Source organism: Panthera uncia, assembly GCF_023721935.1.
Source record: "Panthera uncia isolate 11264 chromosome A3 unlocalized genomic scaffold, Puncia_PCG_1.0 HiC_scaffold_12, whole genome shotgun sequence".
NCBI lineage: Eukaryota > Metazoa > Chordata > Mammalia > Carnivora > Felidae > Panthera > Panthera uncia.
This window is the reverse complement of record NW_026057579.1, coordinates 40,352,967-40,366,441: the sequence shown is the minus strand read 5'-3', so window position 1 is coordinate 40,366,441 and position 13,475 is coordinate 40,352,967. Positions and strand designations below refer to the sequence as shown.

General features: G+C 53.5%; 1 protein-coding gene and 1 non-coding gene across 3 annotated transcripts in view; both read right to left on the bottom strand.

Annotated features, from left to right (window-relative positions):
- Positions 1-13,475, bottom strand: part of AP2A2 (adaptor related protein complex 2 subunit alpha 2) — an 84,799-nt gene that overhangs the window by 34,576 nt on the left and 36,748 nt on the right. For both annotated transcript variants that reach the window (XM_049652705.1, XM_049652706.1), the window contains exon 2: positions 9,011-9,079. In XM_049652705.1, coding sequence (XP_049508662.1) covers positions 9,011-9,079 — 69 coding nt within the window. The remainder of the gene's footprint in view (positions 1-9,010; positions 9,080-13,475) is intronic.
- On the bottom strand, positions 4,023-4,147 carry LOC125937843 (U6atac minor spliceosomal RNA). The gene has a single exon (XR_007462529.1). It is a non-coding gene; the product is annotated as a U6atac minor spliceosomal RNA (small nuclear RNA).

Genomic DNA, 13,475 nt, shown 5'->3' with positions numbered 1-13,475 from the left:
GGGGGGGGGGGGGGGGGGGGGGCGGTGCCACAGCTGCAGAAGGGGCCCTCCTGCAGTCTGGGGTGAGGACTGGAGGGGCTCCGAGGTCCCACAGTGAATTCAGGGCCCCACCCTGGCCATAACCTTCTCACGGCCCTCTCAAGGTGACCCCGGTGCCCACGCCATCATCCGGATCCCCTCTGCAGCCCCACGCTACCGGCCTGCCCGAGGTGGGTCGCCGCCCTCTGAGAGTTCCTGACGGCCCGTGCCCTGGCCCGGCCAAGCCAGCTGCCTTCTCTCTCTCCAGGGGCTGAGCTACCCCCTTGCTCCAAGGAGGGGCCTGCAGATCTGTCCTCCTGGGGGCTCTCCTTGGGCCCGAGGGGCCATACCTTGGGCCTTGCAGTCACCCTCACCAGAACTCAGGAGTTCCTCCCAGTGACCGTCCCTCCAAGCTGGTGTGGTTTCACTCGGACCAGACCAGACTGAGGTGGTCCTCACAATGTTAGTTTCAGGGCGGGCTAGAACTGTGTCTTTATTCCAGTAATTTCAAACTGTCAAACTGCACGTCTCGTGCCTGAAAGGGGGTGGCCCACGTCCCCACGTTCCGTGAAGACCAGAGAAGAGGGGAGGTGGGAAACAGGCCACACATCCTGACTGACGATCAGGATCCAGTCTGTGCCCGAGACCCCCAACTTGTCTACGGCCCCCTCCTCGGTGGGCCCTTCCAGAAATGAAGCGGGATACCACATCACGGCTTAGCACTGCCTGAGACGATGTGAGGCTTAGGACGACCCTGTATCACTGGCTCTTAAGACTCATGCCAATTTCAGAACGTGAAATGTGAAACAAGGTCTATCTGAGGATGACAAAAACCTGGTCCTTCTGTAAGAAGATATTAAGCAGTAAGACCCAAGACTGGAGAGTGAGTCAACAGTGCACCCAGACGCGGGGACAAACACGCTCCCTCCTCCTCAGGCGCTGGGCTGGAGGGCAGGCACCCTGACAGTGGCTTAGTGTCTGGGTCAGAGCCAGGTCAGCCCTGCATACCCACACAGCGGTGCTCCCCACGTGCACCCCCTCCAACCACACTGTTGTGTCCCTGCCGGCTCTGTCCCTGCCATGTCCCAGCACCGATCAACCTAAAACACCCTCAGTCGCTCATGCTTTTCAGGGCCTATCCTGTCTCATTCGACAGCGGCGACGGCCAACATTCGTCCAAGATAACCACTCTTAAGGGACAGGAGAAAGATGCCTATCAGTTTTACCTCTGACCCCAACAGGCCTCAGGCTGACACGAATCTGTCATTTGTGCCTTAAGGGCAGGGCTCTTGTGCTAAATGGAGACGTGGCCCGGGACACACAGGTTTCCAAACCCTCAGCCTCCACCGGGGGGATCACGTGGGCAGTCACATCAAGTAGGGCAAGGGCGCCTGGCCCACTGTGAGGAGGTCCGAGCTTGGCCGCCCGAGTACGACCCTATCTCACCAAGAAAGATGTTCCCACCTGACAAATAAGATGCCAGCCAGAGCCCGTGTGGTTGCGGGCATAGCATCTGAGTCCCAGGAAGCAGACTCTTCCTGACAATTTCTGCGCTGTGGCCCTTTCCCACTGTTTTCTCTCACAGACACCGGTGCTCGACAAGTATCTCGCGATCAAAGAGGTGGAAAGACCAGGATGGACATGGCCCTTCCTCGCGTCTGCACCCTGACGGTACTCTTCCCTCGCCCCCACGCCATTCTGCCTGCCTCCTCCGTGAACTGACAGATGCCCACACCGGAGAATCCACTCTTCGCCCCCGGGTCCCCACAGACCCGAGGCGTTTCCTCCACTCTCTGTAATGCTTACTGATTTCAGTGGTTAGAAAAAGGGAGACGCAAATTAAAACCACAGGAAGGTTCCACTACACGCCCCCCACCGTAACCAAAACTCACAAGATCAACCGTGCCAAGTGCCGGCAAGAACGTGGAGGAACTGGGACCGCTCCCACCGGCTGGCAGGAGCGACACGTGCACAGCCCCCCGAAAACGGCGAAAGGCCCCCTGCCGCGGGCCCGGGGTGTGTGCCCAGCGGGAGTGCTCACCGCAGCCTCGGCCTCACAGGCAAGCGCGGGCGAGTGCACGGCGGTGCAGAAGCGCTCGCGGGCCACTGGCACACGCGCGTGCCCTGGGCGCACCGTGCTCAGCTGAAGAGACCTCGCGCCACCCAATCCCTTTCACGTGGGTTTCAAGAAACAGCAAAGCTACCGTGACACACGGCAGACTGGTGGCCGCTGGGGGCTGACGAAGGTGGCCGAGTACACGGGGACACAGGGAACATGTAGGGCGGCGGAATGTTCTGTGTCGTTTGTGGCGGCGGCTGCACGAATACATGCACCTTCCAAAATTCAAAGTGCACGCTTAAGTAAATTTCATTGCAAGTAAAACACATCCCATAAAGCCAACTTTTAAACCATTCCTGTCAAATACACCAGGAAGAAAGGCATAAAGCATGGGAGAACACTGGTGAGGACCGGGGGGGGGGGGGGGGGGCCGGCCCGTCGGGAGCCAGCGTGACGCCCCCTTGCCGAGAGCTTTCGCGCTTCCTCCGTAAAAAGCTGTGCTTTACTTAAGTCTTTCTATACCTACAATAACCTAAGTTCTTTATGGGAGCTTTTTTTTTTTAATGTTTTCTTTATTTGGGGGGCAAGTGAAGGGGGGGGAGGGGGGGGGGGAGGGGGGATCCAAAGAGGGCTCTGTGATGACAGCACAGAGTCCGACACAGGGCTCGAACTCACAAACCGTGAGATCGTGACCTGAGCCTAAATCGGACACTTAACCGACTGAGCCACCCAGGCGACCCCCTTTATGGGAACGTCCTCATTCAGCTGTGCACCCCAGACCGTGGTGGACACCCAGTGGTTACGTAGCAAGTTAGCGGATGCCATGTGGTACACCCCTGCAGACAGTCAGTAACAAGCAAGCGTGATGTCTCCGCGAAGGGTACCACAGCAGCTGCTTCCCAGAGGTCTCGAGGTGGAGCGTGCCGGCTGATGTCACAGTAACTACCCCAATCCACCCCAGACCCGGGAGGCTCACACAACAAGCACCACCTTCTCGCTCACGAGTCTGCAGGTCAGCCAAGACTCAGCAGGGGCGGCCTCCAGCCACAAGCGGGATCTAGGCCCACACAGGGCGCCTCTCCTTCTCTCAGCCCAGCAGCACCCGAAGCACATCCTTCCCAAGGAGGCGATGGGAAGGCCCCCGAAGGGGCAAGTAGAGACAAGCAACCCTCCTCGAGGTTAGGTCTCAAAGTGGCGCACGGTCGTGGTCTACGTCCCACCGGCCACATCACATGACCAAGCCCCACATCCTTCCTCAAATGACAGAGCCCACCAGTGAGACCACCGGCCTCCAGCCTTCTCGGTGGCAGGGTTTCGGATTACAGATGCAACTTCCCGACGTTCTCAGGACCGTCACATTGTATCACTTCTCATGTACCTGCTTCCACGTGTATCTGTAACTGCACAAGGTGCTATGGTGTGCAGCGAGCGTGCGGTCACCTCCGTGGCCGCCACGTCTTTCCTCGTCTTCTGCCCCTCTGACCTTGCATCTGGGATTCTCTGCTTCTGGCCTCAAGTATATCCTTTGGAATTCCCTTTTCCTCACGGGAAACTCTCTCCATTTTTGTCTGAAGAAGCTCCGTTCCAGCTTCAGTCTTAGAAGACGCTCTTGCCGGGCAGTCTTCCACTGGCTGTTCTCCAGCACGGGGCCAGGCTTCCGATCTGCCGCGTGCCAAGTCGGCTGCCAGCACAGCTCCCCTGCCCGTGACTTGTGATCTCTGCGTCCCCGCAGAACGCGTCTAGGTGTGCACCTCATTCACGCCACCTGTGTGTGTGCAGCCTGCAGTCTGGCCAATTTCACTCATTCCTTGTTTTTTAAGACACACAAATTCACTAAAATTTTGAAGATATTTCACAACGTACTGAAATCAGAAAATAAATTCTTAATATACGAAATCTAGAAAGACAGAATTAGGAATTAGACTTTAAAGGACTTAGGGGAAAAAAACCAATGACGGTCAGATGCCACGAAGCAGGTGGCACAGCCTAACGGTAAGCGTGCTGCCAGGCCCAAGGGCCCCCTCCATCCCCATCAAGGGGACAGCGAACTTCTCTCCTCTTGCACAACACAACTTCGTGCACTCTTAAAAGCTGCCACATTCTCTCTCTTTTCCTTCTGGGACGCCAACTAAACCTTTGAGACTTGACCACCACATCCCTTTACCTCTCGCCCACTGTCCTGTCCCCGGTTCGCTATTCAGGACCCGCTTTGTTCCTGTTGTTCAGAACACCAAATCTCTCTTCAACCATGTCTGCTGTGAAATCCAGAGTTCTTCACTTTGGTTTCTGCAGGTTTCAGTTCTGGGATTTCCATTTGCTCTAATATTTCAAATTCCGCTACGCCACCTTTCGCACCCAAGTTTCCTGCTACAAATTTCAAGGGTGCCTCTATCTCTTTAAAAATGGCACACCTACCCCTTTACTACCATCTGAATCTGGTATCAGAGCTCTCCGTGAGTCTGTTCCCGTGGTCTCTGCTGATTCCCGCTCACGCCACCTTGACTCCCTATGTGCCTGGTTATCTGTGACCATATGCTGCACTACGTGTGTGAAAATCCTAGGCATCATCTGTGGCCTGCAATGACAGTGTCCTCCTCCGGGGGACTGCTTTTCTTACCTTAACCCGAGTATAAAGTTCGAGGTGTCCAAAGCCCCACTGCACACCTGTGACAGGGCTGGCTCGCGTCCAGTCCACTCCTGCCCTCAGGGCACTGCCTTGAAAGTCTCCGTGTAAAGCAAAAAGGGTCTCCACTTCTCGTGGGCTCCGGGCTTTGATTCTTCTCCTAGACCAGGGTTGCTCAACTTCGGCACGTCGACATCTCAGGCCGATGGCTCTGGGTGGGGGCGGGGGCTGTTGTATGTGCTGTAGCGTGTAAGCAGCTTCCCTGCCCTCCACCCACTAGATGGCAGTAACGCACCCCCTCCCGGGTGGTGACAAAGGACCCGGTCTCCAGGTGTTGCAAATGTCCCCTGGAGGGCAAAGCCACCCTGACAGATAACCACCCTCTTGACTTCCATGGTCACATGAATGTCTGTTTCACAGTTCTTTCTTTGGGATCAGCAAACGCTCTCGAGGCACAAACAGCGGTGTGCTGTACTTGCTTATGTGGACACACTCCTCCTCCTGGAGAAGGTCCAGAAACTCTCCTTGTTTCTTGTGATCTATGATGCTTCCAAGAGAGAATCCCAAGCAGGGTTTGGGATGCGGGGCTCAATCTCAGGCCTGCGAGACCGACTCGAGTTGAAATCCAGAGTCCGACACTCAACCAACTGAGCCACCCAGGCAACCCCTCAAGACTTTTTTTAACAGCGTATCCGAAGTCAGCACTGTCCAACTTGCAGCTTCTAGCCACGTGTGGCTACCGAGCACTTGAAGTGTGGCTGGTCTGCGTGGAGTGTGGAGTGTGCTGGAAGCGTAAAATACACACCAGAATTCGAAGACGTGGTATGAAAAAGACGTACGATATCTCTTTAGAAAAAGAGGTAACTTTTTCTATTGACTGCATGTTGCAATGATACTATTTTAGGCATATTACAATAAATAAAACATATTAAAACTAGGTTTTTGTGAAGTTTCATTTGTTGTTTTTTTTTAATGATCTCTACACTCAATCTGGGGCTCAAACTCATGACCCCAAGGTCAAGAGTCACACGCTCCACCAACTGAGCCAGCCAGGTGCTCCTAAAATGAGTTTCGTCTGTTTTTTACTTTTTTTTTAGTGTTGCTACTAGAAAATTTAGAATTATATGTATGTCTGCATTAGTGACTTGTATTATATTTCCACCATATGGTACAGACGTATGTTAGCTAATCTGCCACAACTGGACTCAGAAGCCCCCCAGGGTGCACATTTCTGAGGACAAAGGGTAGGTTTTCTATTATCTGTTACTATGCAAGGTGCACACATACTCAATAATGCCAACTGCTTCACAGGGGAGAGGGAACCTCCTTCCCTCCCTAGGACAGCTTAGCTTAGGCACGCATGAAGACAGAAGAAACAATACAAGGCTTGTTTGCCCCCAAACATTTATACAGAAAGTCTGAAGACGTACCATCCGAAGGGCCATGAACCCGTTTTTAATAACAACACGATTAACATTTATAGGCACTCACTCTCCATAGAGCACTTTACGCTTAGTTCCACGTATAGATAGAATTACTGCAGCAGACACGGACCCTCCCTTCAGTGAAGGACTGGGGCTGCCAAGAGCGTGGGGACCTCAAAGGGTCAGCTTCATCAGGGACTGCCTTCCTTGGCTTCGAGCCACAGCTGCGCGAGGCGGGGGGACAAGGGCCCGGCCATGCCCACCCCACGCCAGATGCCCCTGACAGGCAATCTTCATGTCAAAGCTCCCGAACGGGCCTCCCCTGCCCGCCTCTAGCCCTCTCCCTCCCTTCCCTGCTCACAGATGCTCCTCTCATAAATCCTCAGCCCTCCAAGCCTAGCTCAGGGTCTGATTCACGGAGAATCCAGCCTGAAATGATCATCAGTAGCCCACGGGAAAGCTGAGAAAAGACACGGGGAAGGGTAAGTAACTTGACAAGGCAGCACACCTTGTAAAGCATCAGACCAAGGACACTGTCTGCAGGTGGTCAGGGCAACCTTACTCTTAACCACCATGTGACAGTGCCTTTAGGATGCAGTGAAAGTTACAAACCCCTCACCATGTGGCACAGACGGCAAACGGACCCACGGAACGATGCTCCACGTCACGTGGCGTGAGGGAAACGCACATCAAAACAGTCGTGAGATCCCTCCACACACCCACTGGAGCGGCCCAAAGCCAGAACGGCGACATCACCCAATGCTGGCGAGGACACGGGGCGACGGGAACTCTCGTCTGTCCCTGGTGGGAATGGGAAGTGGGGCGGCCGCTTTGGGAGACAGTCTGGCGGCTTCTGAGAAAACTCCACACGCCATTGCCACGCGACACAGAAGCCCCGCTCCCCGGTATTTACGGCGGGAGCCGAAGACCTACGTCCACGCAACGCGGCCTCACGGGACATTCGCGGCAGCTTTGTTTATAATCCCAGCAGCTATATTCACAACCGACAAAGCCCGGACGCCATCAAGATGTCCTTCAGCGGGTGGACAGATAAATAAACCGCGAGATGTCCAGGCGAGGAAATATTATTCGGCACCGAAAAGAAACGAGCTAGGAAGCCGTGGAAAGAAGGAATCTTAAAGGCACCTTACTAAGTAAAAGAAGCCAATCTGAAAAGGCTACATACTGTATAATTCCAATTCTATGACATTCTGGAAAAGGCAAAACTATGGAGACGGTAAAAAGATCAGTGGTTGCCAGGGGCCGGGGGGAAGGAAAGGATAAACAGGTAGAGCACAAGAGACTTTTGGGGCAATGAAACAACTCTGTACAATACTGCAGTGATGGATATGTGTCATCACTCGTTTGTCCAAACACACAGAATGTACAGCCCCCAGAATGACCCATGACATCAACTGTGGACTTTGGGTGATGATGACGTGTTCACGTGGGTTCCTCAGCTGCCTGGTGGGGTGTCGACAGTGGGGAGGCTGTGCAGGTGTGGGGGCAGGGGTGTATGGGAAATCTCCGTACCTTCCTCGATTTTGCTGTGAACCTAAAACTGCTCTAAAAAAATAAAATCTTGGGGCGCCTGGGTGGCTCAGTCGGTTGAGCATCCGACTTTGGCTCAGGTCATGATCTCACAGTTCATGAGTTCGAGCCCCGCATCAGGCTCTGTGCTGATAGCTCAGAGCCCAGATCCTGCTTCAAATTCTATGTCTTCCTCTCTCTCTCTGCTCCTCCCCGGCTCATGCTCTGTCTCGCTCTCCTTCAAAAATAAATAAAAACATGTAAAAAAAATTTTTTTAATAAAAAAATAAAATCTTAACAAAGACAACTAAATAAAAAAAACTTAAGCGATGAAAGTTATAGACCTCCCCAAACATACACACGTACTCTATACACGTATATGCACGCACATGTGTGTGTGAAACAGCAAACCTTTTCATGTGCAATTTCAGAAGTTTCACAGACCTTCTAGAAGATCCTCAGGCCTAATTCAAAATATGAAAACATAATCCTTTCCCTAGGGCTCCACAGGGAAATACTGGAGGTCCACTAGTTTGCATCCCTTGATAACACAGGATACCCATCCTCAAGCCCTGAGAAGCCACCCATTCCTAGAAATTCTGTGTCCCCCACACACACCCCACCCCGCCCCAGCTCCTTGGCTTCAGTCCCAGCCTCTCCTGTATTCACTGTTCCCGGGCAATTCCAGCCACTCTCATGGCTAAAGTCTGCTCAGCCACGTGAACCAGATGTCAAACCTGGAAAAATTCACTGAGAAAGTAAGCCTTAACGGATCAGCCAGCCTTTCACAAACGTGTCCTCAGTACCGACCATCTGCACTTTACAGCCCCTCAAGGTGCGGGCGCCCAGGGAGGTGCGCTCCAGACGTGCTGGCCTACAGACAGCCACCACCTGAGTGGCTGGGCGATGTGGCTCGTGACTGGTTCACAAAGCCAGAAACACTTTGGTACAGGAAGTGCCCAGATAACTGTCATACTGAAACGATGAGAGGCCTCAGGTAGAGCACTTCTTTGAGATTCACGCTTTGAGCCCACACCGCACTGGGTCTGTCTGGGTCACCACTCCCAGACCTGAAGGAGTGAAGTCCAGGAGTGGAAGGAGCTGCTCTTCAGGAGGAGGCTGGGTCCCGGGAGGGGCCCCTCCACCCCATCCCTTCCACACAAGTTCTCAGACAACTCAAGAGCGACCAATGGCCTGACCCTGAGCACGTCTTAATTCCAGCAGAGCCACAGGAGTAACTGTGCTAACCCAGAACTTTGATTCGAAGAGGAAAGAGTTAAAAGGCATTAGAAGACGAGGCCCCGCTCCAGAAGATCTACAAAAGGACATTTCACGAAAAAGACTGAACACACTTACCTTTAAATTTTGATCTAATGTTTGCCAGTTCTTTGTTTATTCTCTTTATCTCTGCTTCTTTACTTTTGCCTAAAAAAAGAGAGAACACAAATGCATTTACTTTAACTTACTTCTGAGCAAACATCTGTTCCCCGACAAGACCAACACCTCAGAATTAAAGGCAAAAATCACTGCTTTTAGGAGGCAAAGAAAGAACCACACTGCCGGCAGCCAAAACCAGTAGGGAGGCAACTGGGACAGAAGCTGGGGCCCTGACACGGGCTGTCCCAGGTCAAAGCAGGGTGAGTCCATAAGCACCACACAGGAAAGCAGCCACTCTAAAAACCGAAGGGATCTACAGCACCATTGTTACTTTATTTTTTATTATTAACTTTATTTTAGAGACAGAAGAGGGGCCAAGGGAGGGAGAGAGAATCTTAAGCAGACTCTACACTCAGCACAGAGCCGGATGTGGGGCTGGATCCCACAACGCTGGGATCATGACCTGAGCCAAAATCAAGAGTCAGACTTTCAATCGACTGAGCCACCCAGGCACTCCTACAGCACCATTTTTAATCCCATCTTCTGCCACAGTTCTGGAACTGTAAGCACTCAAAATACCTGAACATTTTCCACAGTTAATAGTTAACTCCTAAAATTGACTGTTATTGCCATGGATAATTTTTGAAAGTATAAAGTTTTAATCCTTTCAGCAGCTTCCGATTTTCTTTCCCTATGAAATTCACCAAACTACAAAATCTGATAAGTCTTTTACCACATGCAATGAAGTCTGGGAAGTTTTCTCCATTATATGCAAAAGAGATGGAAAGTACATCATATACACGACAGTCAAACTTTTGCTAAATTCTACATCTGTTGCTAAATTGGACTCAATCCAACAAATATTTGTGTGTACGCAGCATGTCGGCCATGGAAGGGAGAGCAGACCGTGCACGGTTTTGCTCCACCTTGAGCGAATGTGGAAACCGAGGCTTCAAGAGTGTAGGACACTTCCTAAGGGCTACAAATCTTGACAAGTACCGTAAAAATGGAAGAAACGATTCATCACACAGGACACAGTGAGTTGTATGTGGAAACACATCTGTGTAAATGCCCATCACTCTGTGAAAGCCGGCACCAGTTTACTATCAAAGACCCTCTCCAGGCGAGTCCTTGCTTTAGCGACAGCGTGCAGCGGGAGAGGAAAGGAAAGCAGCCGCTGGGACAAGTACCGCCCCCACGCTCACAGATGCCCAGACATTGCGCTCGCCTGCGTCCTCCTCCAGAAATGCTGTCCACCTGCTCTGCCTCCCCTTGTGGAACGTCTGTCACCTCCTCCAGCAAGGCGGCCTCCCTCTCTCCAGGACGCTCCCAGAACATCATTTATCTTTTACTGCTAATTTGCTATTAGGTAGGGCTTCCCATCTGCCAGATTAAAGGAACACTGCTTTAAGCCAATCCTACCCTAGAAAGCCCCTATGGAGCAGCTGGTCAGGACAGGGCCACGAGGCAGGCTCACTCACCAGGCACCGTTCGAGGTACCGAGACAGACAGACGTAGGTCAAAACAACACTTCCTACCCTCAGGGAGCCACCATTCCAGGCAGCGGTGGGGGCTGGAGACCTTTAACGGGACAAGCACAGCACAGTGAGCTCTGGGGAAACAGGGAGGCAGACGGGCTGGGAAGGGGCGTCTAGCCCCCCTCAGCAGCCCCGATGTCATGCAGGCCAGAGTCGATCACAACAGTTAAGATAAGGCACAGCCAGGGGCGCCGGGGAGGCTCAGTCGGTTGAGCGTCTGACTTCGGCTCAGGTCATGATCTCATGGTTCGTGAGTTCGACCCCACATCGGGCTCTGTGCTGACAGCTCAGAGTCTGGAGCCTGCTTCGGATTCTGTCTCCCTCTCTCTCTGCCCCTTCCCTGCTCACGCTCTGTCTGTCTCTCTCTCTCTCTCAAAAATAAAGATTAAAAAAAAAAAAAAATTAAAGATAAGGCGCAGCCCTGAAGAGTCAGGGGGTACCCACTAGAGCAGTAGGCTTAATGGCGAGGGCGGCAGGGAAGTCATCCTTAGTGTTATTTTGCCGAAGTAAGCTTTCTGGACCTGGCTGAAACGGCCGTGAAAATGCTATCTTGGTAGCCGCCTGCTTCACACCCAGCGCCTGCAGGCAGCCTGACACAGCCCAGCCTGCGCGTGCACCGAGTGTGCCTGTGTGTGCATGCACACCTGTGTTTGTGTGAGCACGCAGGCGTGCTCCTGTGTGGGGGCACAAACCTGTTTCCGTGTGCCTGTATGTGTGCCTAGGTGGGAGTGTGCACCCGTGTATGCGTGTATGTGCACGCCTGTGGCTGTGTGTGTGCACGTGTGCGTTTGTGCTGCTCACAAGGTGGACGGGAATCTGTCTCCGCGCTCTCTCTGGGACGTGTGCCACTCCGCCTCCGCAAGCCCTACAGGAGAAGAGGCCCCCTGAGTGGCAGAAACCCATGTTGTGCAGACAGTCCGAAGACGGGGAGACGGTGGAAAGAAGCAGTAACGCGAAATGAGCTAAATCAGCTTTCATAAAACCTGCAGAGATTACCCAAGATTGGAAAATCACAAAATAAAACTAAAGGCACATAGAGTTATAAGGGTCACCGCCAGGAGAAACAGAAGCAAACGGTAAAACCACGCTCCGTCCACAGAGCAAGACCGGGCCAGGGCGGAAGCTACAGCTTTTTATCCAAAGTTTGTTTTGTTTTAAGTGGCCAATCTAGGGGCGCCTGGGTAGCTCAGTCGGTTGAACGTCTGACTCTCGGTTTTGGCTCAGGTCGGGATCCCAGGGTTGGAGAACTGAGCCCCACGGCTGAGTGTGGAGCCTGCTTGACCTTCTCTCTCTCCCTCTCCCCCTCTCCCTCCCTCCCCCTCTCCCTCTCTCCCCCTCTCCCTCCCTCTCCCCCTCTCCCTCCCTCTCCCTCTCTCCCTCTCTCTCCCTCTCCCTCTCTCCCCCTCTCTCTCCGTCTCTCCCTCTCCCTCTCCCTCTCCCTCTCTCTCTCCCTCTTCCTCTCTCCCTCTCTCCCTCTCTCTCTCCCTCTCTCTCTCTCCCTCTCTCCCCCTCCCTCTCTCCCTCTCCCCCTCCCCCTCTCTCTCTCCCTCTCTCTCTCCCTCTCCCTCTCTCCCTCCCCCTCTCCCTCTCTCTCTCTCTCCCTCTCTCCCTCTCCCTCTCTCTCTCCCTCCCCCCCTCTCTCTCCCCCCCTCTGCCCCCTCCCCTGCTCGCGCTCACACTGTCTCCAAAATAAAATTTTAAAAAATAATAAATAAAAATAATAACAAATAAAACAGCCAATTTACAACAAACACAGAAGTACACATTTTTTGCTCAATCAGGGCAGGCGAGGGCTCTCCTGGAGGAAAGGCACAAGCAAACGCCACGAGTGGGCTCCAGAGGCAGGCGTGGGAGGCTGGAGTCCGCGAGCGGTCTCTGTTCCCTCTGTGACCAAGGGGGAGTTCCTTTACCTCTCTGAACACACACCCCCTCAAAAGGAAAGCCACGGACGCCACGCGGTGCACCTGTGCGGGACAAGGCAGAGAGAAGAACGGGGTGGGGGGAGGGGGGTTCAGCCAGACCAGAGAGCCGGGCGGGAGCACCCAGGGGGCCGCAGCCAAGACGGGAGAGCCCGCACTGCGTCACACCCCGGGTGACACAGAGAGGGAAGGTCCGCGGGGAGCAGCCGCCAGGTGGGGCTGGGGGGGGGGGGGGGAGGTGCCTGCCGATGGAGCCCCGCCCTGGCCCGTGCCTCCTCCCACGGCTCTCGGAAACGAAGTTCACGGAAAAATCAGCCGCGGGAAAGTGCTGGCGTCAACTCCGCACAAAGAAACTCTAGGAACGAAGGGGAACGAGCAGAACGCTCTCGCCTGGAACTGCGCAAGGGCCGCAGAAAGACGCTCCACCGGGGCACCGACATCAGAGCACTGTTTCAAAGCCAGCTGAGAGACGGCAAGAAAAACCGAGAAAATATCCAAAAATCCACCAGAAACATTCAGGTATCGGGTAAACGGGAAGTAGAAACATGGTTCCACAAACGAAGAACGGCCTCGGAGTACAAGAGCAAAGAGACACGGCAGAGGTCTGGACAGAAATAGAAGACACGAAGAAAATTATTCAAACCAAACGGAAATGGAAAACGAGATAAAGGATTCAAGGAAAGTAGCAAGCACTGCAAATGGACAGAGACGCGACATGTGGCAGGAGTCCCTGAGGCCGGCGGCCAACCAAGCAGCAGAGAGGCTACAAGGCGTCATTCGAAGACTTCCCTGAAATGACCACACGTGCTCCTGGGAATACCGGCCCCAAATAACACACAGCAGCACGTATTGTAATAGAAGTATCTGACTTCACAGAAAATAAAATCGCCTGGACACCCGGGAAAAAAGGCAAGCCGCCTGAAGGAGAAAAGCGGGGCCCCTCAGGTTCTGGCATCGCGTCCCAGCGGGAGGCAGGCGGTGACACGG